Genomic DNA, 14,385 nt, shown 5'->3' on the forward strand with positions numbered 1-14,385 from the left:
TTATTTTGAGGCTATGCCCCCCCTAGTTCTGCTTTCACCCGCCAGTGGAAACAACCTGCCCGCATCTATCCTATCTATTCCCTTCATAAATTTATATGTTTCTGTAAGATCCCCCCTCATCCTTCTAAATTCCAACGAGTACAGTCCCAGTCTTCTCAACCTCTCCTCATAATACAACCCCTTCAGCTCTGGGATTAACCTAGTGAATCTCACCTGCACACCCTCCAGCGCCAGTACGTCATTTCTCAGGTAAGGAGACCAAAACTGAACACAATACTTCAGGTGTGGCCTCACTAACACCTTATACAGTTGCAGCAGAACCTCCCTAGTCTTAAACTCCATCCCTCTAGCAATGAAGGACAAAATTCCATTTGCCTTCTTAATCACCTGTTGCACCTGCACACCAACGTTTTGCGACTCATGCACTAGCATGTGGTGAGGGTTGAGGTTTGTGGGCCTTTAAACGATGTTGGGAGTTGGGCTACTGTACTGGAGAGTCGAGTCTGCACCCACACATTTCCACACTCCATCGCAGGTCACAAAATGCTCTGTGAATTCACCGCCTTTGTGAAGAGCTGAAAAAGCTTCATAAAGTTGCATATGGTGTGCATCATACGAGCTGCAAAAGTCCACACGTCAGGTTTCCCCAAATCCAGTTGCAAATTCGGTCCATGAAGTTCAGAGTCATAGCGGTCTACAGAAAACACAGAAAATGCCCTCCAGCCCATCGCATCTGCGCCAGTCAAGAACAACCACCTAAGTATTCTAATCCCATTTTACAGCACTTGGCCCGTAGCCTTCTATGCCTTGGCATCGCAAGTGCACATCTAAATACTTCTTAAATGTTATGAAGATCGCTGCCTCCAACACCCTTTCAGACAGTGAGTTCCAGACTCTCACGACTCCCTGGGTAAAAAGGTTTCTCCTCACATCCTCTCTAAACGTCCTGTCCCTTACCTTATATCTATGCCCCCTGGTCATTGATCCATCCACCGAGGGGAAACATTTCTTCCCGTCCATCTATGCCCCTCAAAATTTTGTGCATCTCAATCATGTCCCCCCTCAGTCTACTCTGCTCCAAGAAAAATAATCCCAGTCTATCCAATCTCACTTCATAACTATAATTCTCAAACCGACACCATCCTGGTAAATCTGCTCTGCACCTTTTCCAGTGCTATCACATCCCTGCTATAATGTGGATTCCAGAACTGCGCATAATACTCTAGCTGTAGCCTAACCAACATTTTATATAGTTCCATTATAACCTCTCTGCTCTTAAATTCTATAAATTGGCTAATAAAGGCAAGTATATCATATGCCTTCTTAACCATTGTTAACCGCTCTACCTGCCCTGCTATCTTAAGCGATCAGAATACATGCACACCAAATTCCCTCTGATCCTTGGTGTTTACCAGGGTCCTGCCATTTATCATGTATTCCCTTGCCTTGTTCATCCTGCCCAAGTGCATCACCTCACACCTTTCCGGATGGAATTTCATTTGTCACTGATTTCCCCATCTGACCAGCCCGTCTATATAGAACCATAGAATCCCTACAGTGCAGACGGAGCCCACCGAGTCTGCATCAACCCTCCGAAAAAGCATCCCACCCAGGCCCACTACCCCACCCCATCCCTGCAACCCCACCTAACATATAGGTCAATTTTATCATGACCAATTCACCTAACCTGCACATCTTTGGACTGGAGGAGGAACCAGAGCACCCGGAGGAAACCCACGCTGACACGGGGAGAACGTGCAAACTCCAAACAGACAGGTAACCAAGGCCGCAATTGAACCTGGGTCCCTGGCGCTGTGAGGCAACAGTGCTAACCACTGCACCATCGTGCCACACTATTCTCCGAATCCTCCTGTAATCGAAGGCTTTCCTCTTCACTATTTACAACCCCACCAATTTTCATGTTATCCGCCCTGCCGCACCTGTTTTCGGGTGCGGCACACTCCCGACGGCAACGGGATCCTCCGTCCCGGCAGCCGGCCAAAGGGCTTTCCCATTGTGGACACCCCCATGCTGTCGGGAAATCCACGGGCGTGAGTGCGCTTCCGGCAAAGCCCAGGATCCCGGATGGAGAATCCAGCCCGTTATCTTAGTTATCAGTCTCCCATGTGGGACCTTATCAAAAGCCTGGCTGAAGTCCAAGTAGACAACATTAAATGCATTTCTCTCATCTAGACACCCAGTCACCTCTTAAAATTCATTCCTGCCTCTCCAAAAGCAGATTAATTCTGTCTCTCAGAATAGCTTCCAATGGTTTCCCCATCACGGAGGTTAGACTGACTGTACTGAAATTTCCTGGTTCGTTCCTTCCTCCTTCTTGAATAATGATACCACATTGGCTATCCCCCAATCCTTCGGCACCTCTTATGTGGCCAGAAAGTAATTGAAATTATTGCCAGCATCCCTGCTATTTTCTCCCTTGCCGCACTCAACAATCTGGGATACATTTCTTCTGACCCTGGAGATTTGTCTACTTTTAAGCATGGATATGGCAGAAATTAGAGAAATATGTGGTTTTATGGCCACTGCATTGCAGGAGTCAGGGCTTGGTGGGCAATAGGAATAGGTGATATGGCAGAACTAGATGCCCATAAATCTGCACATTTTACATTTGGATGAGGAGACAGAGTAGCAGTATTAGGAGAAAACAAATTATTCAAAATATTGTCAATTGTATATGAACTGTGTTTAATTGTAGGCAGATGGTGGGCATTAACTGAGAATTCACTTGTACGCCTACAAATACACACAAGTTCCAACTGTGGCCAGAATAGGAGGTGTTTGTTTATTAACCCAAACTGTGCGAATAAATGCTGATTGAAATGTGCAAAGATTGGTACCAGTTACATCCTTCACCAATTGATTTTCTGGGCAATAAGGAATAAAGCAGCTGGAAACAACAGGAAAATAAACACAATTTATTTGTTTACTAAAGTAAGGCAACATTTCTCAACAAAATACATTTTAGGCATGAATAATAACACTTGAACTACAATTATCTTTCTTTGATGAATATATTAACAGGGTTAAGCACTGAATTGATTTTAACAATATCAAACCTCATTGTCAGGTCATATTTATATTCAATTATTTCTTTTAAATTTTAATTACAAGGACAACAGGGAATTGTAGTAAATACTTTAAATCTGTAAAATTAAAATGTCTACCTTTTAAAAGAAAGTTTAAAAACAATTTATGGTTTATTATCAAGCATCGTGTTTTCTGAGACTGTAGCATTGTCTATTTTCTGCTGTGGAGCCAATACATTTCTTTAAATTTAAAAATGCTTCATTTAAAAGTATTCAAAATATATAGTAGAGGTGTGATTCCATGATCCAATGAGGAGAGGTTCTCACAGGAAGCAGGTGTAGAGTTTCCCTCTAAGCTTCAAGACCATGCGGTTAGTCGCAAATGGGGGTCAGTAGCACTTCACCATGTGGGAAAAAAACTGTGATTTTCCCAGAATTGGTCATTAATGGTCAAAGTGCTGGCTCACCATCCAGTTAAGGTTGGTGGGAAGGCTCTCAAAGCTGGAGGAACAGTAAGAGACTATCCAACTTAAAAGAAGCCACAGCAAGGAAGTTGGGGAGTGGGCACACTAAGTTAGAGGTGTCATCTCTTCAGTGTGTGATCATATGGCCTCATCATTTTCCAACCTGTTGATGTGACGAGGCCGTTATATCTCATGAGAGACTTCTCGCAAGATTTGCGATACATGGGACACCTCGTGAGATTTCTTGGGGCGTTAAGTTCTGGATCTCACCCTCACTGGGCAGAATCCATATTCGCATGTTTAAGTAAGCAGTTAGCTTCATTTAAATATGTCTGCCCAGGAGTCTCCCAAGGCCCGGGATCGAACGACTGTGCCTGGGAGACATCGCTGTGGCACTGTTTAGCATTGGTTTCCGCAAACGTGGACCAGGCCTAGCGGCACATGGGGAGGAGCCTCCCAGGTGATTGGAGGCTCCAGTGTGGTCGGACACTGGGCAGGGTGGTACCCTGGCAATCCCAATACCACCAGGGCACCTTGGCACTGCCAGCCTGACACCTTGGCACTGCCATTTGTGCACCCTGGAAGTGCCACCTTGGGCATTGCTAGGCTGGCAGTGCCAAGGAATCTGGGTGGCAGGTTGCCCATGCCAGGGATTGGGCCCAGGAGTACCCTGCCCTTATGAAATGGGGTGAGTTTGTGGACCCCCGAATTGGTAAGTTGGGGCATTGGGGGGGGGGTGTCCGGAGGTCATGGTTGGGGGTCGAGAGATCGGGACGGCAATTAGAATTGTGCCCCGATCTCTTCCTGCATTGACAATGTCAGCTCGTGAGCAAGGTAAGTGAGGTAAGTGTGGCCTCAGGAGGGCATTCCCCACAAAGCCCCCCCCCCTTAAAAAACAAAGTCCCATTTGGAAGTGGGCCATTCTTGGCACTGCAGGCTCCGAGAAACATTTTCATTAAATCACACCCACAATAGGTCTTTGAAGCTGGGCACCACGGTGGGGCTGGTGAGGATGAACCCCTCCACATGGCTGCCTTCAGCTGCTGCTGAACCCAGGCAAGAAAGAAGACCTCTGAGCCTGCCAGTACGTGGGCTGCTGGTCTGCTGCCAGCAGGCTGGTAAATCCGAGTCAGCCTTCAAAAATTAGCTTTGTGGCCAATATCCTCAAATGGCAACTTGTCACCTGCGGGTGAGTAATCCTGTTGTTTCCCCATCCCGCCTCCAAGAACATGTCCCAGGGTAGATTGGAGCAAGGAAACTGTAACATTCATTACCCACCTCCCTGTTCCCACGTCTAGAAGGGGCTGAAAATCCAGTCCCGGAGCTCAGAAAATCACAGGTAGTGGATATGATTTCCTGAGATTGGATTCTCTGCAAATGCCAATCCATGCTGGGTGTGCCAAACCTCAGAATCACTACGTGGAATTTTAGTCCGCAGTTTAAGTTTTCTTGCTGACCTTGTATCATCATAATTTAACTTATTTCTAACCAACTACATCTACCGGAAAGAACATCAAGAAGGGATTATCATAATAATCAGAACTTAATGATATTTGGATTTCTTTTGCAAGTTTATTTATAAAAGTTCATTGAAAAGTCTTGACACGTAAGTATATCACTTCACTGTTTTGTACTTGATTATCAATGTTTTGTAGATATATCATTATGGTTGTTAGCTGTATAATTTGCAGATCTTTTATTTTGCTGACTAGATTTCTGGAAAAGAATTTATTAACATAATTTTAATGAACAGTACATTAGATAAACTGATAGCTAACTGAAAAATATATGACTGCAATCTACATATTGAATAATGTGTAGTCAGTTAATAAAAACAATCATTTAAAGCTAACATTTGCTCAAACTCCCATTTGTTCCTCATATGTTGTACTGAAAATCATATCAAAGCAGGTTTGGTTGACATTATTGTCTATACTCAAATGAATCTATTTTTGAATGAACATGTGTACTTTTCACAGAAACACAGAAAAAATACAGTGCAGAAAAGGCCCTTTGGCCCATTGAGTCTGCATCGCTGCATGATAGGTACCTGATCTGCCAATTCTAATCCCATTTGCCAGCACTTGGCCCAAAGTCTTGAAGGTTTAAGATGTGCCAATTGCTCATCCAGGTACTTTTTAAAGGATGTGAGGCAACCCGTCACTATTGCTCTGTGTGTTTCACTCCAAAGAAGTAGGTTTCTTGTTAGGGTGTCAGTCAAGCAGCCATTGTCCATTTATAAACTTTGACAGTAAGGACAATGGAAAGGAGGATCAGTGTTGTACTCAGGAAGTATTTCACACCAAATGAAGACCAATAAAGGTATTGCAGCAAATGGACACATGCTAATTGTGTGTGTGATATTAAAGTCAAGAATAATTCTGTCATCATTAAACATTTAGACAGATGTATTTCCAGCAGAGGCCACTGAATAGTAATCAAGAGTGCTAAACCACCTACTGCAGCCAAACAGAGATCAGCTAACTCAGTCCAAAATAGAGATTGAACTAAGACATCCTGTGTAACACTGAGCTATTCAGTGAATAAACCTGGTGAACTCGTCATTTTCTCCGATGTATGTTTTCTATATAAATCACTTTTACACAGTTAATCAAACAATTTTCCTGTTTAATTTTTATTGATCGCTCATGTCTGTCACCATTCTCTAAATGGGAACATGGATAGGGAGACATCATGACTATTTTTATATTAATTTATATGCATACTTTTTGGCTGTAGAGGGCTCTGAGATGTCCTGAGCTTGTGAAAATTGACAGATAAATGCAAGTATTTATTTTAATACTGTGCTGTACCTAGTAGAATGGAAGTCCATGACATGAACCTACATATTCTCCTATGATAAAATGGCTTTCACTCTGGTGGCACACACAAGATTGGCAAATTACTGCGTGGAACTGCAGGCGTGAAACATATGCTTCTACAATTGGCATGGCGGCTTGGAGTACTAATAGCCAAGTGTTGGTAAATTTGTAAAGCTTGTTATGGAATTTTGAATAACTGGCTGAGTTGCATATGGATAGAAATTGAGAAGTTAAATAAAAATAGTTGCTTTAGTGCTTAACTAATATGGATCTGCAAAAATGTTCATTTATTTATTCTTTCACGGTTTGTGGGCTTCGCTGGCTGGGCCAGCATCTAATGTCCATCCTTAGTTGCATTTAAGAAGGTGGTGGTGAGCTGCCTTCTTAAACTGTTGCAGTCCACGTGGTGCAGGGTACACCCAACAGCACTGTTAGGGAGGGAGTTCCAGGATTTTGACCCAGCCACAGTTAAGGAGTAGCGTTATGGTTCCAAGTCAGGATAATGTCTGGCTTGGAGGGAAACTTGCAGGTGCTGGATGGATTTGAGGTGATTTGCACCAGAGCCAGAGGGAACATGAGTAAACCATTGCCTTAAATGATGGCAGAAGCAAATTCAATGGTAACGCCCAAATAATTGAATATTAAAAAAAAACAAAGATTCAAGGAAGAGCAGCGGATTGCAATTGATCAGATATCTCTACCTAAGAACTGACACAGATGGGCTGAACAATGCTGCACCATTCTACAATTCGATGATTTTAAATTGGTGTAAATTCCTGGGCATTTATAGGATGTATTGATTCAGAAATGTGAATGTGTAAATTTATTTATTTTACTTGATGGGGAATGAATAGTTAAACAAACATTTTACTTGCTTCAGAGCTGTTCACATTGACTGACTGTAAATTAAATATATTCAAACCTCTCAAATAAAGCTGTACCACAGTTCCAATATCCAGAGTGAGCCATCTGAAAGAAATTCAAATTGATGAAAAGTGATATTGACTATCAAACAATTTAAAGTCTGGACCACACATTGGATGAAATAATTAGACGCTACAAGGGTAATTGGTTTAAAGAACTAGCACCCTGTAACGTACAAGGTAGATCCTTGAGCAGTCTGTGGTCTCACATTTCTTCCTAAGGATATCAACAATCAGTCATAGGCCCCAACATCTTCATTTTAATGAGTGTGAAATTGTGCTGAGCTTTTACCTGAATTTATGCTGCGTGTATACCTGATCTACGATATGTGTTTGGTGTGTTATGGAGAAATTCCAAGAAATTTTAAGGCATAGTTTGTAGTTTTGTTGGAGGCGTCTCAATCACACATTGAGGTCTTTAGTTAGATAGAGGAGATTTTTGTTTGGTTTTCAGTTCAATATGTGCTTCATCAGGACTCTTGATACTACTTGGGTCAGACAGGATAACCCTGTAGTTCGTCCTCGTTCTTCAACATCATTGGCTCACTTTCCATATTCCCCCACCAGTAGTTACCTGCTACCCTTTAGCCAGTGGTTCCTCCCCTCCCTTCAACTGATTTCTCTCTTGATTGCATAATTGTGTCACAGCCAATGGCCATTCTCAATACTTGTGTCGGAACATGCTACCAAGATCTGTTGTCATGTGAGAGTACCTTTAAGAAATGGGTGTTTATAAATGGGTGTGTATATAAATATCTGTAGTGAGAGTACATTTAAGAAATGGGTGTTTACTACTGCAGTGATGTCAGAGAGTGGGTGGAGCTGGGCTGTCTGTCAGCTTTTTACTATCATTTTAGGCTGTTTGCTGTAGGGTGTGTTTTAGTTTCGTTTTCAGTGTTGAAGTCAGACCAAGCAGGTGTACTGTTGTTCTTTCTGCCATCAAAAGACTATCTCTTGATCATTTGGAGAATTCAGAATTATAAATGTTTTCAGTAGTGACTTTAACCTGATGTGCTTCTGTTATAGGTTATGCTTTTTGTAAGTCTTCTGGATGTTCAAAGGACAGCGTAAGCAATACTTAGTGTATACTCTTTGGGGGTTGTATTTGAATTAATGGTTGCTAAGTTGTTCACGGTTTGTTTTAAAAAGGTTAACTTGAGTTCATAGAATAAACATTGTTTTGTTTAAGAAAATACTTTTCCATTTCTGCTGTACCACACCTGTAGAGTGGGCCGTGTGCTCCCCATACCACAATCTATTAAAAATTGTGGGTCAGGTGAACTCCATGATACCCTTTGGGGTTCTCTAAACCCTGGCAAAAACATTGCCCGATAAAATGCAAAAAGATGAGGTAATTATGGTGGTGGCTAAGCATTTAAAGTTGCCTGAGATACAGTTTGACTCATTGGATATGGCAAAAATTCAGTTACAAATTAAACAAATGGAACATGAGAAAGCATTAAAGCAGCTTGAATATCAAAGAGAGAGAGAGGATAAAGAAAGACAAAGCGAGAGAGAGGAAAAGGAGGAGGTTTTAATGATTCTAACTCAAAGCGACGAACCAAATCCAGGTGACTGTGAATTTGGCATCCCTCAAATTAAATTGGAAAACGAGGATTTTCTTAAAAATTGGGATAAATTGTTGAGTTACCTTCCAGAGGAAAAACAAACTGACCTGAAAGAGTTATTGATATCACGTGGGCAAGTTTGTAGAGATAAATTGGGAAGTACTAAAATGACCAGACATGATGTAGATGTGGGAAATGCTGTTCCAATCAAACAACATCCATACAGACTTAACCCTTTAAAGTTGGCACAGGTTAACAAAGAGATTGAAAGTATGCTTAAAAATGGCATAATTGAAGTGGGTTGCAGCCAATGGAGCTCATCCATAGTGATGGTACAAAAACCAGACGGTACCCAACAGTTGTGTGTGGACTATAGAAAGGTTAATGCAGTTACAAGAACAGACTGTTATCCTATCCCACGGTTGGAGGATTGCATTGAGAAAGTGGGACAATCAGCTTTTATTTCCAAACTGGATTTACTTAAAGGTTACTGGCAGGTACCTTTATCCGAAAGGGCGAAGGAGATTTCAGCTTTTGTGACTCCAGATGGCATATACCAATTCAAAGTTATGCCATTTGACATGAAAAACGCCCCAGTCACATTTCAACGGTTAACTAACAAAGTTGTTTCAGGATTACCCAATTGTGCGGTATATGTCGACAATCTGGTAATTTTCAGCCAGACATGGAAAGAACATTTGAAACATCTGATGGAGTTATTCGATCAACTTCAGGAGGCGGGTTTGGTGATAAACCTAGCCAGAAGTGAATTTGGAAAAGCCGCAATCACTTTCCTTGAGGAGTTTTCGATACCCTCGAGACAAAGGGAAATAATGCGATTTCTTGGCATGAGTGGATTTGATTGAACATTTGTGAAAAAGTTTTGTAGCGTGGTTGCTCCATTGATGGACTTGCTGAGGAAACATCGAAAATTTCAGTGGACAACGTACATTCAACAGGCATTTGATGGTCTGAAAGCTGTGATAACCAATGCTCATGTGTTGGAGAATTACAAGGGACTCTGTGATCAGATAGAACTAAAATAACTGACATCTGACTTTAAAGAGAAATGCCGAGGCGTAGAGAAATGGACGGATCGTGCAGAGACCTTCTTGTTCAAAGAGACTGTCAATCGAGAAAGATTTCAGTTGGAAGAAGAACGGGAAAAAAATGGACTATATTATTATACCTGTTTGCGTGTATTGTTTTTTGAAATGAATAAGTATATTTACTGTGTGCATTTCTTAAATTATAGTGAAAAGGTGAAAAATGAAACCATCTTGAAGTTGATGGTTTCATTTTTTTTCTTGGGGGGAGGTGTCATGTGAGAGTACCTTTAAGAAATGGGTGTTTACTACTGCAGTGATGTCAGAGAGTGGGCGGAGCTGGGTTGTCTGTCAGCTTTTTACTTTCGTTTTAGGCTGTTTGCTGCAGGGTGTGTTTTAGTTTCATTTTCAGTGTTTGAGCTGAAGCCAGACCAAGCAGGTATACTGCTGTTCTCTCTGCCATCAAAAGAATTGGTAAATTCAGAATTATAAATGATTTCAGTAGTGACTTTAACCTGATGTGCTTCTGTTAAAGGTTATGTTTTTTGAACGTCTTCTGGATGTTAAAAGGACAGCGTAAGCATTACTTAGTGTTGTACTCTTTCGAGGTTGTATTTGAATTAATGGTTGCTGTCATGATATTCAAGCATACATCATAACACATACATAATGATAGACAGACCAACAGACCAATTAGCACACATAACACGACAGCCAATCTCAGACAAGAGCAGACACAGTATAAGACAAGAAACACAACACTTCCTGGTCAGTCCATCTGGAGACAGCACAGGGCCAGGACCTCATTAGCAAGACACTCACACAGTCACAATGTGCTGAGTACCAAGTCAGATGTATAAATAGTTGGTTGGAATAAAACTGCGTTGTACCAATCGCAACCGTGTTGGTTCGTCTGTACCTCAGAGCACCCAACACCTCATGATACCAGGAGTAATTGATAACTACCGGCAAATCTGCCATCCTGAGCCATGGACACCCGCAACAAACCGCAGCCGTTGCAAGTCGCTGGGAATCTGGGCACAAATTAGAAGCTCTTCAAGCAGCGATTCGAACTCTTCATGCAAGCCAATGAAAAACAGGGCGCCTCGGACGAAACAAAGATTGCCATGCTTCTCACTACCGCAGGTCAGCATGCCATCAATGTATACAACTCCTTGGTGTTCGCGGAAGGCAAGAACAAAGCTAAGTATGACACGGTCCTCCTCAAGCTCGACAAGCACTTCAACGTTGAGGTCAACGAAAGCTTTGAGAGGTATGTCTTTCAGCAGCGCCTGCAAGGTAAGGATGAGCTCTTTCAGTCCTTCCTGACGCACTTCTGCATACTCGCGCAGTCCTGCGGTTATGACACCACCTCAGAGTCCATGATCTGGGACCAGATCGTTTTTGGCGTTGCCTCCAGTGGCCTACGTCAGCAGCTTCTAAAAATTAAAGGCCTGACCTTAGCATCTGCAGTTGAAGCCTGTGTCCTACATGAAAGTACGACCAGCTGCTATGCCCAATTTCAGGCGACCGAATCGGCACGGAGGGGGTCCCACGCGATCGAATCGGCAAGCCAGGCCGCCCACAAGGCCGAACGCATCCAGGCAATCGTGTTTCTCCCGGCCCACAGCCCGGACGAGGGCGGCCGTTTCGCGCGCTTTTTAAGGCCTCCCGGGTTTGTGCGCACCAAAATCTACGGCAACATTGAGGGACGTGCTGCGCAGGCACGCCCGACGCAAGACCGAACTGTGCATGCGCAGTGGCGTAACGAACGCCATGATGTGCGGCAACTGTGGAGCTGCACATTTAAAAGGGCAATGTCCTGCAAAAACCCGACAATGCCTACACTGTGGCAAGATGGGCCACTACGCTGCCTACTGTCGAGCGGCTCAACCTGTTGATCTTCCACATCTCCGACAACCTCGCAGGAACGTGCGGACCATTCAGCCTCCACATCACGACATCCAAACCGACAACACAGATGACCAAGACGCCTTCCGGGTTGCGGTCATTGATGCGAACCGGGTCAACACCATCAATCCGGGCGATGAATGGAGTGCCACCCTAACGGTCTACCCAAATCCGTCGCCCACCTACTAGACTGGACTTATGACTGGTCACACGTCAAACTTTTGCAACTACTGTTTTGTAACATGTCACTGTTTTATCATTCCAGGCCTCGTTTGATCATTCCAAATTTCAACGTTGTTCTTCTTTTGTTATGGTACAACCTCGTTAGCATGTCACACCTGACATCGCCCCTTGTATATAGTTAAGCCCCATGTACATGATGTAAATATTACGCACACACACCTTTAGCTGCACTCAGGACACATTCCTATTTATAACCACGTAGGCACATAATCTTGTAAAAAAGGGGGGATGTCATGATATTCAAACATACATCATGACACATACATAATGATAGACAGACCAACAGACCAATTAGCACACATTACACGACAGCCAATCACAGACAAGAGCAGACACAGTATAAGACAAGAAACACGACATTTCCTGGTCAGTCCATCTGGAGACAGCACAGGGCCAGGACCTCATTAGCAAGACACTCACACAGTCACAACGTGCTGAGTACCAAGTCAGATGTATAAATAGTTGGTTGGAATAAAACTGCGTTGTACCAATCGCAACCGTGTTGGTTCGTCTGTACCTCAGAGCACCCAACACCTCAGTTGCTAAGTTGTTCATTGTTTGTTTTAAAAAGGTTAACTTGAGTTCATAGAATGAACATTGTTTAGTTTTTAAAAATACTTCTCCATTTCTGCTGTACCACACCTGTAGAGTGGGCCGTGTGTTCCCCATACCACAATCTATTAAAAGTTGTGGGTCAGGTGAACTCCATTTTACACTTTGGGGTACTCTAAACCCTGACCCATAACACTGTCCAGTCAATGGAATCATACTTTTAGTATTTCAAAGGTGTGTTCTATTCTGTCTCTAATAACCACATGTCGTTCTCCTCAGCTTTACTGAAACAAATCATAAGTTTGATCATTAGCTCAGATTAAAGAGGGCAATCTTTATCTCAAAGAATAAACCCAATAACCTGCCTTTAGTTCGGCAGAATGCTGGTAGAAATGATTCTTCTAAGAAATGCATCAAGGTACTTCACATTGATTGGCAAGGTTTTATACTTGCGATCGCATACAGAATTGGAATGTTCTCTGATTTTGTTTGGCTGGGAGAGAAGAATTTAGGCAATTGCTTCTTAAGTTTGCAGTAGCCTGATTTAAACATTATATGAGGCAAATGACAGAATGATTGGATTGGATTGGATTTGTTTATTGTCACGTGTACCGATGTACAGTGAAAAGTATTTTTCTGCGAGCAGCTCAACAGATCATTAAGTACATGAGAAGAAAAGGGAATAAAAGAAAATACATAATAGGGCAACACAACATATACAATGTAACTACAGAAGCACTGGCATCGGATGATGCATACGGGGTGTAGTGTTAATGAAATCAGTCCATAAGAAGGTAATTTAGGAGTCTGGTGACAGTGGGGAAGAAGCTGTTTTTGAGTCTGTTCGTGCGTGTTCTCAGACTTCTGTATCTCCTGCCCGATGGAAGAAGTTGGAAGGTTGAGTAAGCAGGGTGGGAGGGATCTTTGGTTATACTGCCCGCTTTCCCCAGGCAGTGAGAGGTGCAGATGGAGTCAATGGATGGGAGGCAGGTTCGTGTGATGGACTGGGCGGTGTTCACTACTCTCTGAAGTTTCTTGCGATCCTGGGCCCAACAGTTGCCATACCAGGCTGTGATGCAGCCTGATAGGATGCTTTCTATGGTGCATCTGTAAAAGTTGGTAAGAGTCAATGTGGGCATGCTGAATTTCCTTAGTTTCCTGAGGAAGAATAGGCGCTGTTGTGCTTTCTTGATGGTAGCGTCGACCTGGGTGGACCAGGACAGATTTTTGGAGATGTGCACCCCTAGGAATTTGAGACTGCTAACCACCTCCACCTCGGCCCCGTTGATGCTGGCAGGGGTGTGTACAGTACTTTGCTTCCTGAAGTCAATTACCAGCTCTTTAGTTTTGCTGGCATTGAGGGAGAGATTGTTGTCGCTACACCACTCCACTAGGTTATCTATCTCCCTCCTGTATTCGGACTCATCATTAAATCGAAATCCGGCCCACTATGGTTGTATCGTCAGAAAACTTGTAGATGGAGTTGGAACCAAGTTTTGCCACGCAGTCGTGTGTGTACAGGGAGTAGAGTAGGGGGCTAAGTACGCAGCCTTGCGGGGCGCCGGTGTTGAGGACTATTGTGGAGGAGGTTTTGTTGTTCATTCTTACTGATTGTGGTCTGTTGGTCAGAAAATCGAGGATCCAGTTGCAGAGTGGGGAGCCAAGTCCTAGGTTTTGGAGCTTTGATATGAGCTTGGCTGGGATTATGGTGTTGAAGGCGGAGCTGTAGTCAATAAATAGGAGTCTAATGTAGGAGTCCTTGTTTTCAAGATGCTCTAGGGATGAGTGTAGGGCCAGGGAAATGGTGTC

At 43.2% G+C, this 14,385-nt stretch overlaps 1 protein-coding gene across 1 annotated transcript in view; it reads right to left on the reverse strand.

Moving 5' to 3' along the window:
* Nucleotides 1-5,162: 5,162 nt before the first annotated feature.
* The window catches only part of LOC140385940 (lipoxygenase homology domain-containing protein 1-like), a 52,468-nt gene continuing 43,245 nt past the window's right edge, over nucleotides 5,163-14,385 (reverse strand). Inside the window, exons 5-6 of the mRNA XM_072468592.1 lie at nucleotides 7,256-7,302; nucleotides 5,163-5,227 (exon numbers count right to left, since the gene is read on the reverse strand). Coding sequence (XP_072324693.1) covers nucleotides 5,220-5,227; nucleotides 7,256-7,302 — 55 coding nt within the window. The 3' untranslated portion in view covers nucleotides 5,163-5,219. The remainder of the gene's footprint in view (nucleotides 5,228-7,255; nucleotides 7,303-14,385) is intronic.

This window comes from Scyliorhinus torazame, chromosome 11 (assembly GCF_047496885.1).
Source record: "Scyliorhinus torazame isolate Kashiwa2021f chromosome 11, sScyTor2.1, whole genome shotgun sequence".
In the NCBI taxonomy this organism is placed as follows: domain Eukaryota; kingdom Metazoa; phylum Chordata; class Chondrichthyes; order Carcharhiniformes; family Scyliorhinidae; genus Scyliorhinus; species Scyliorhinus torazame.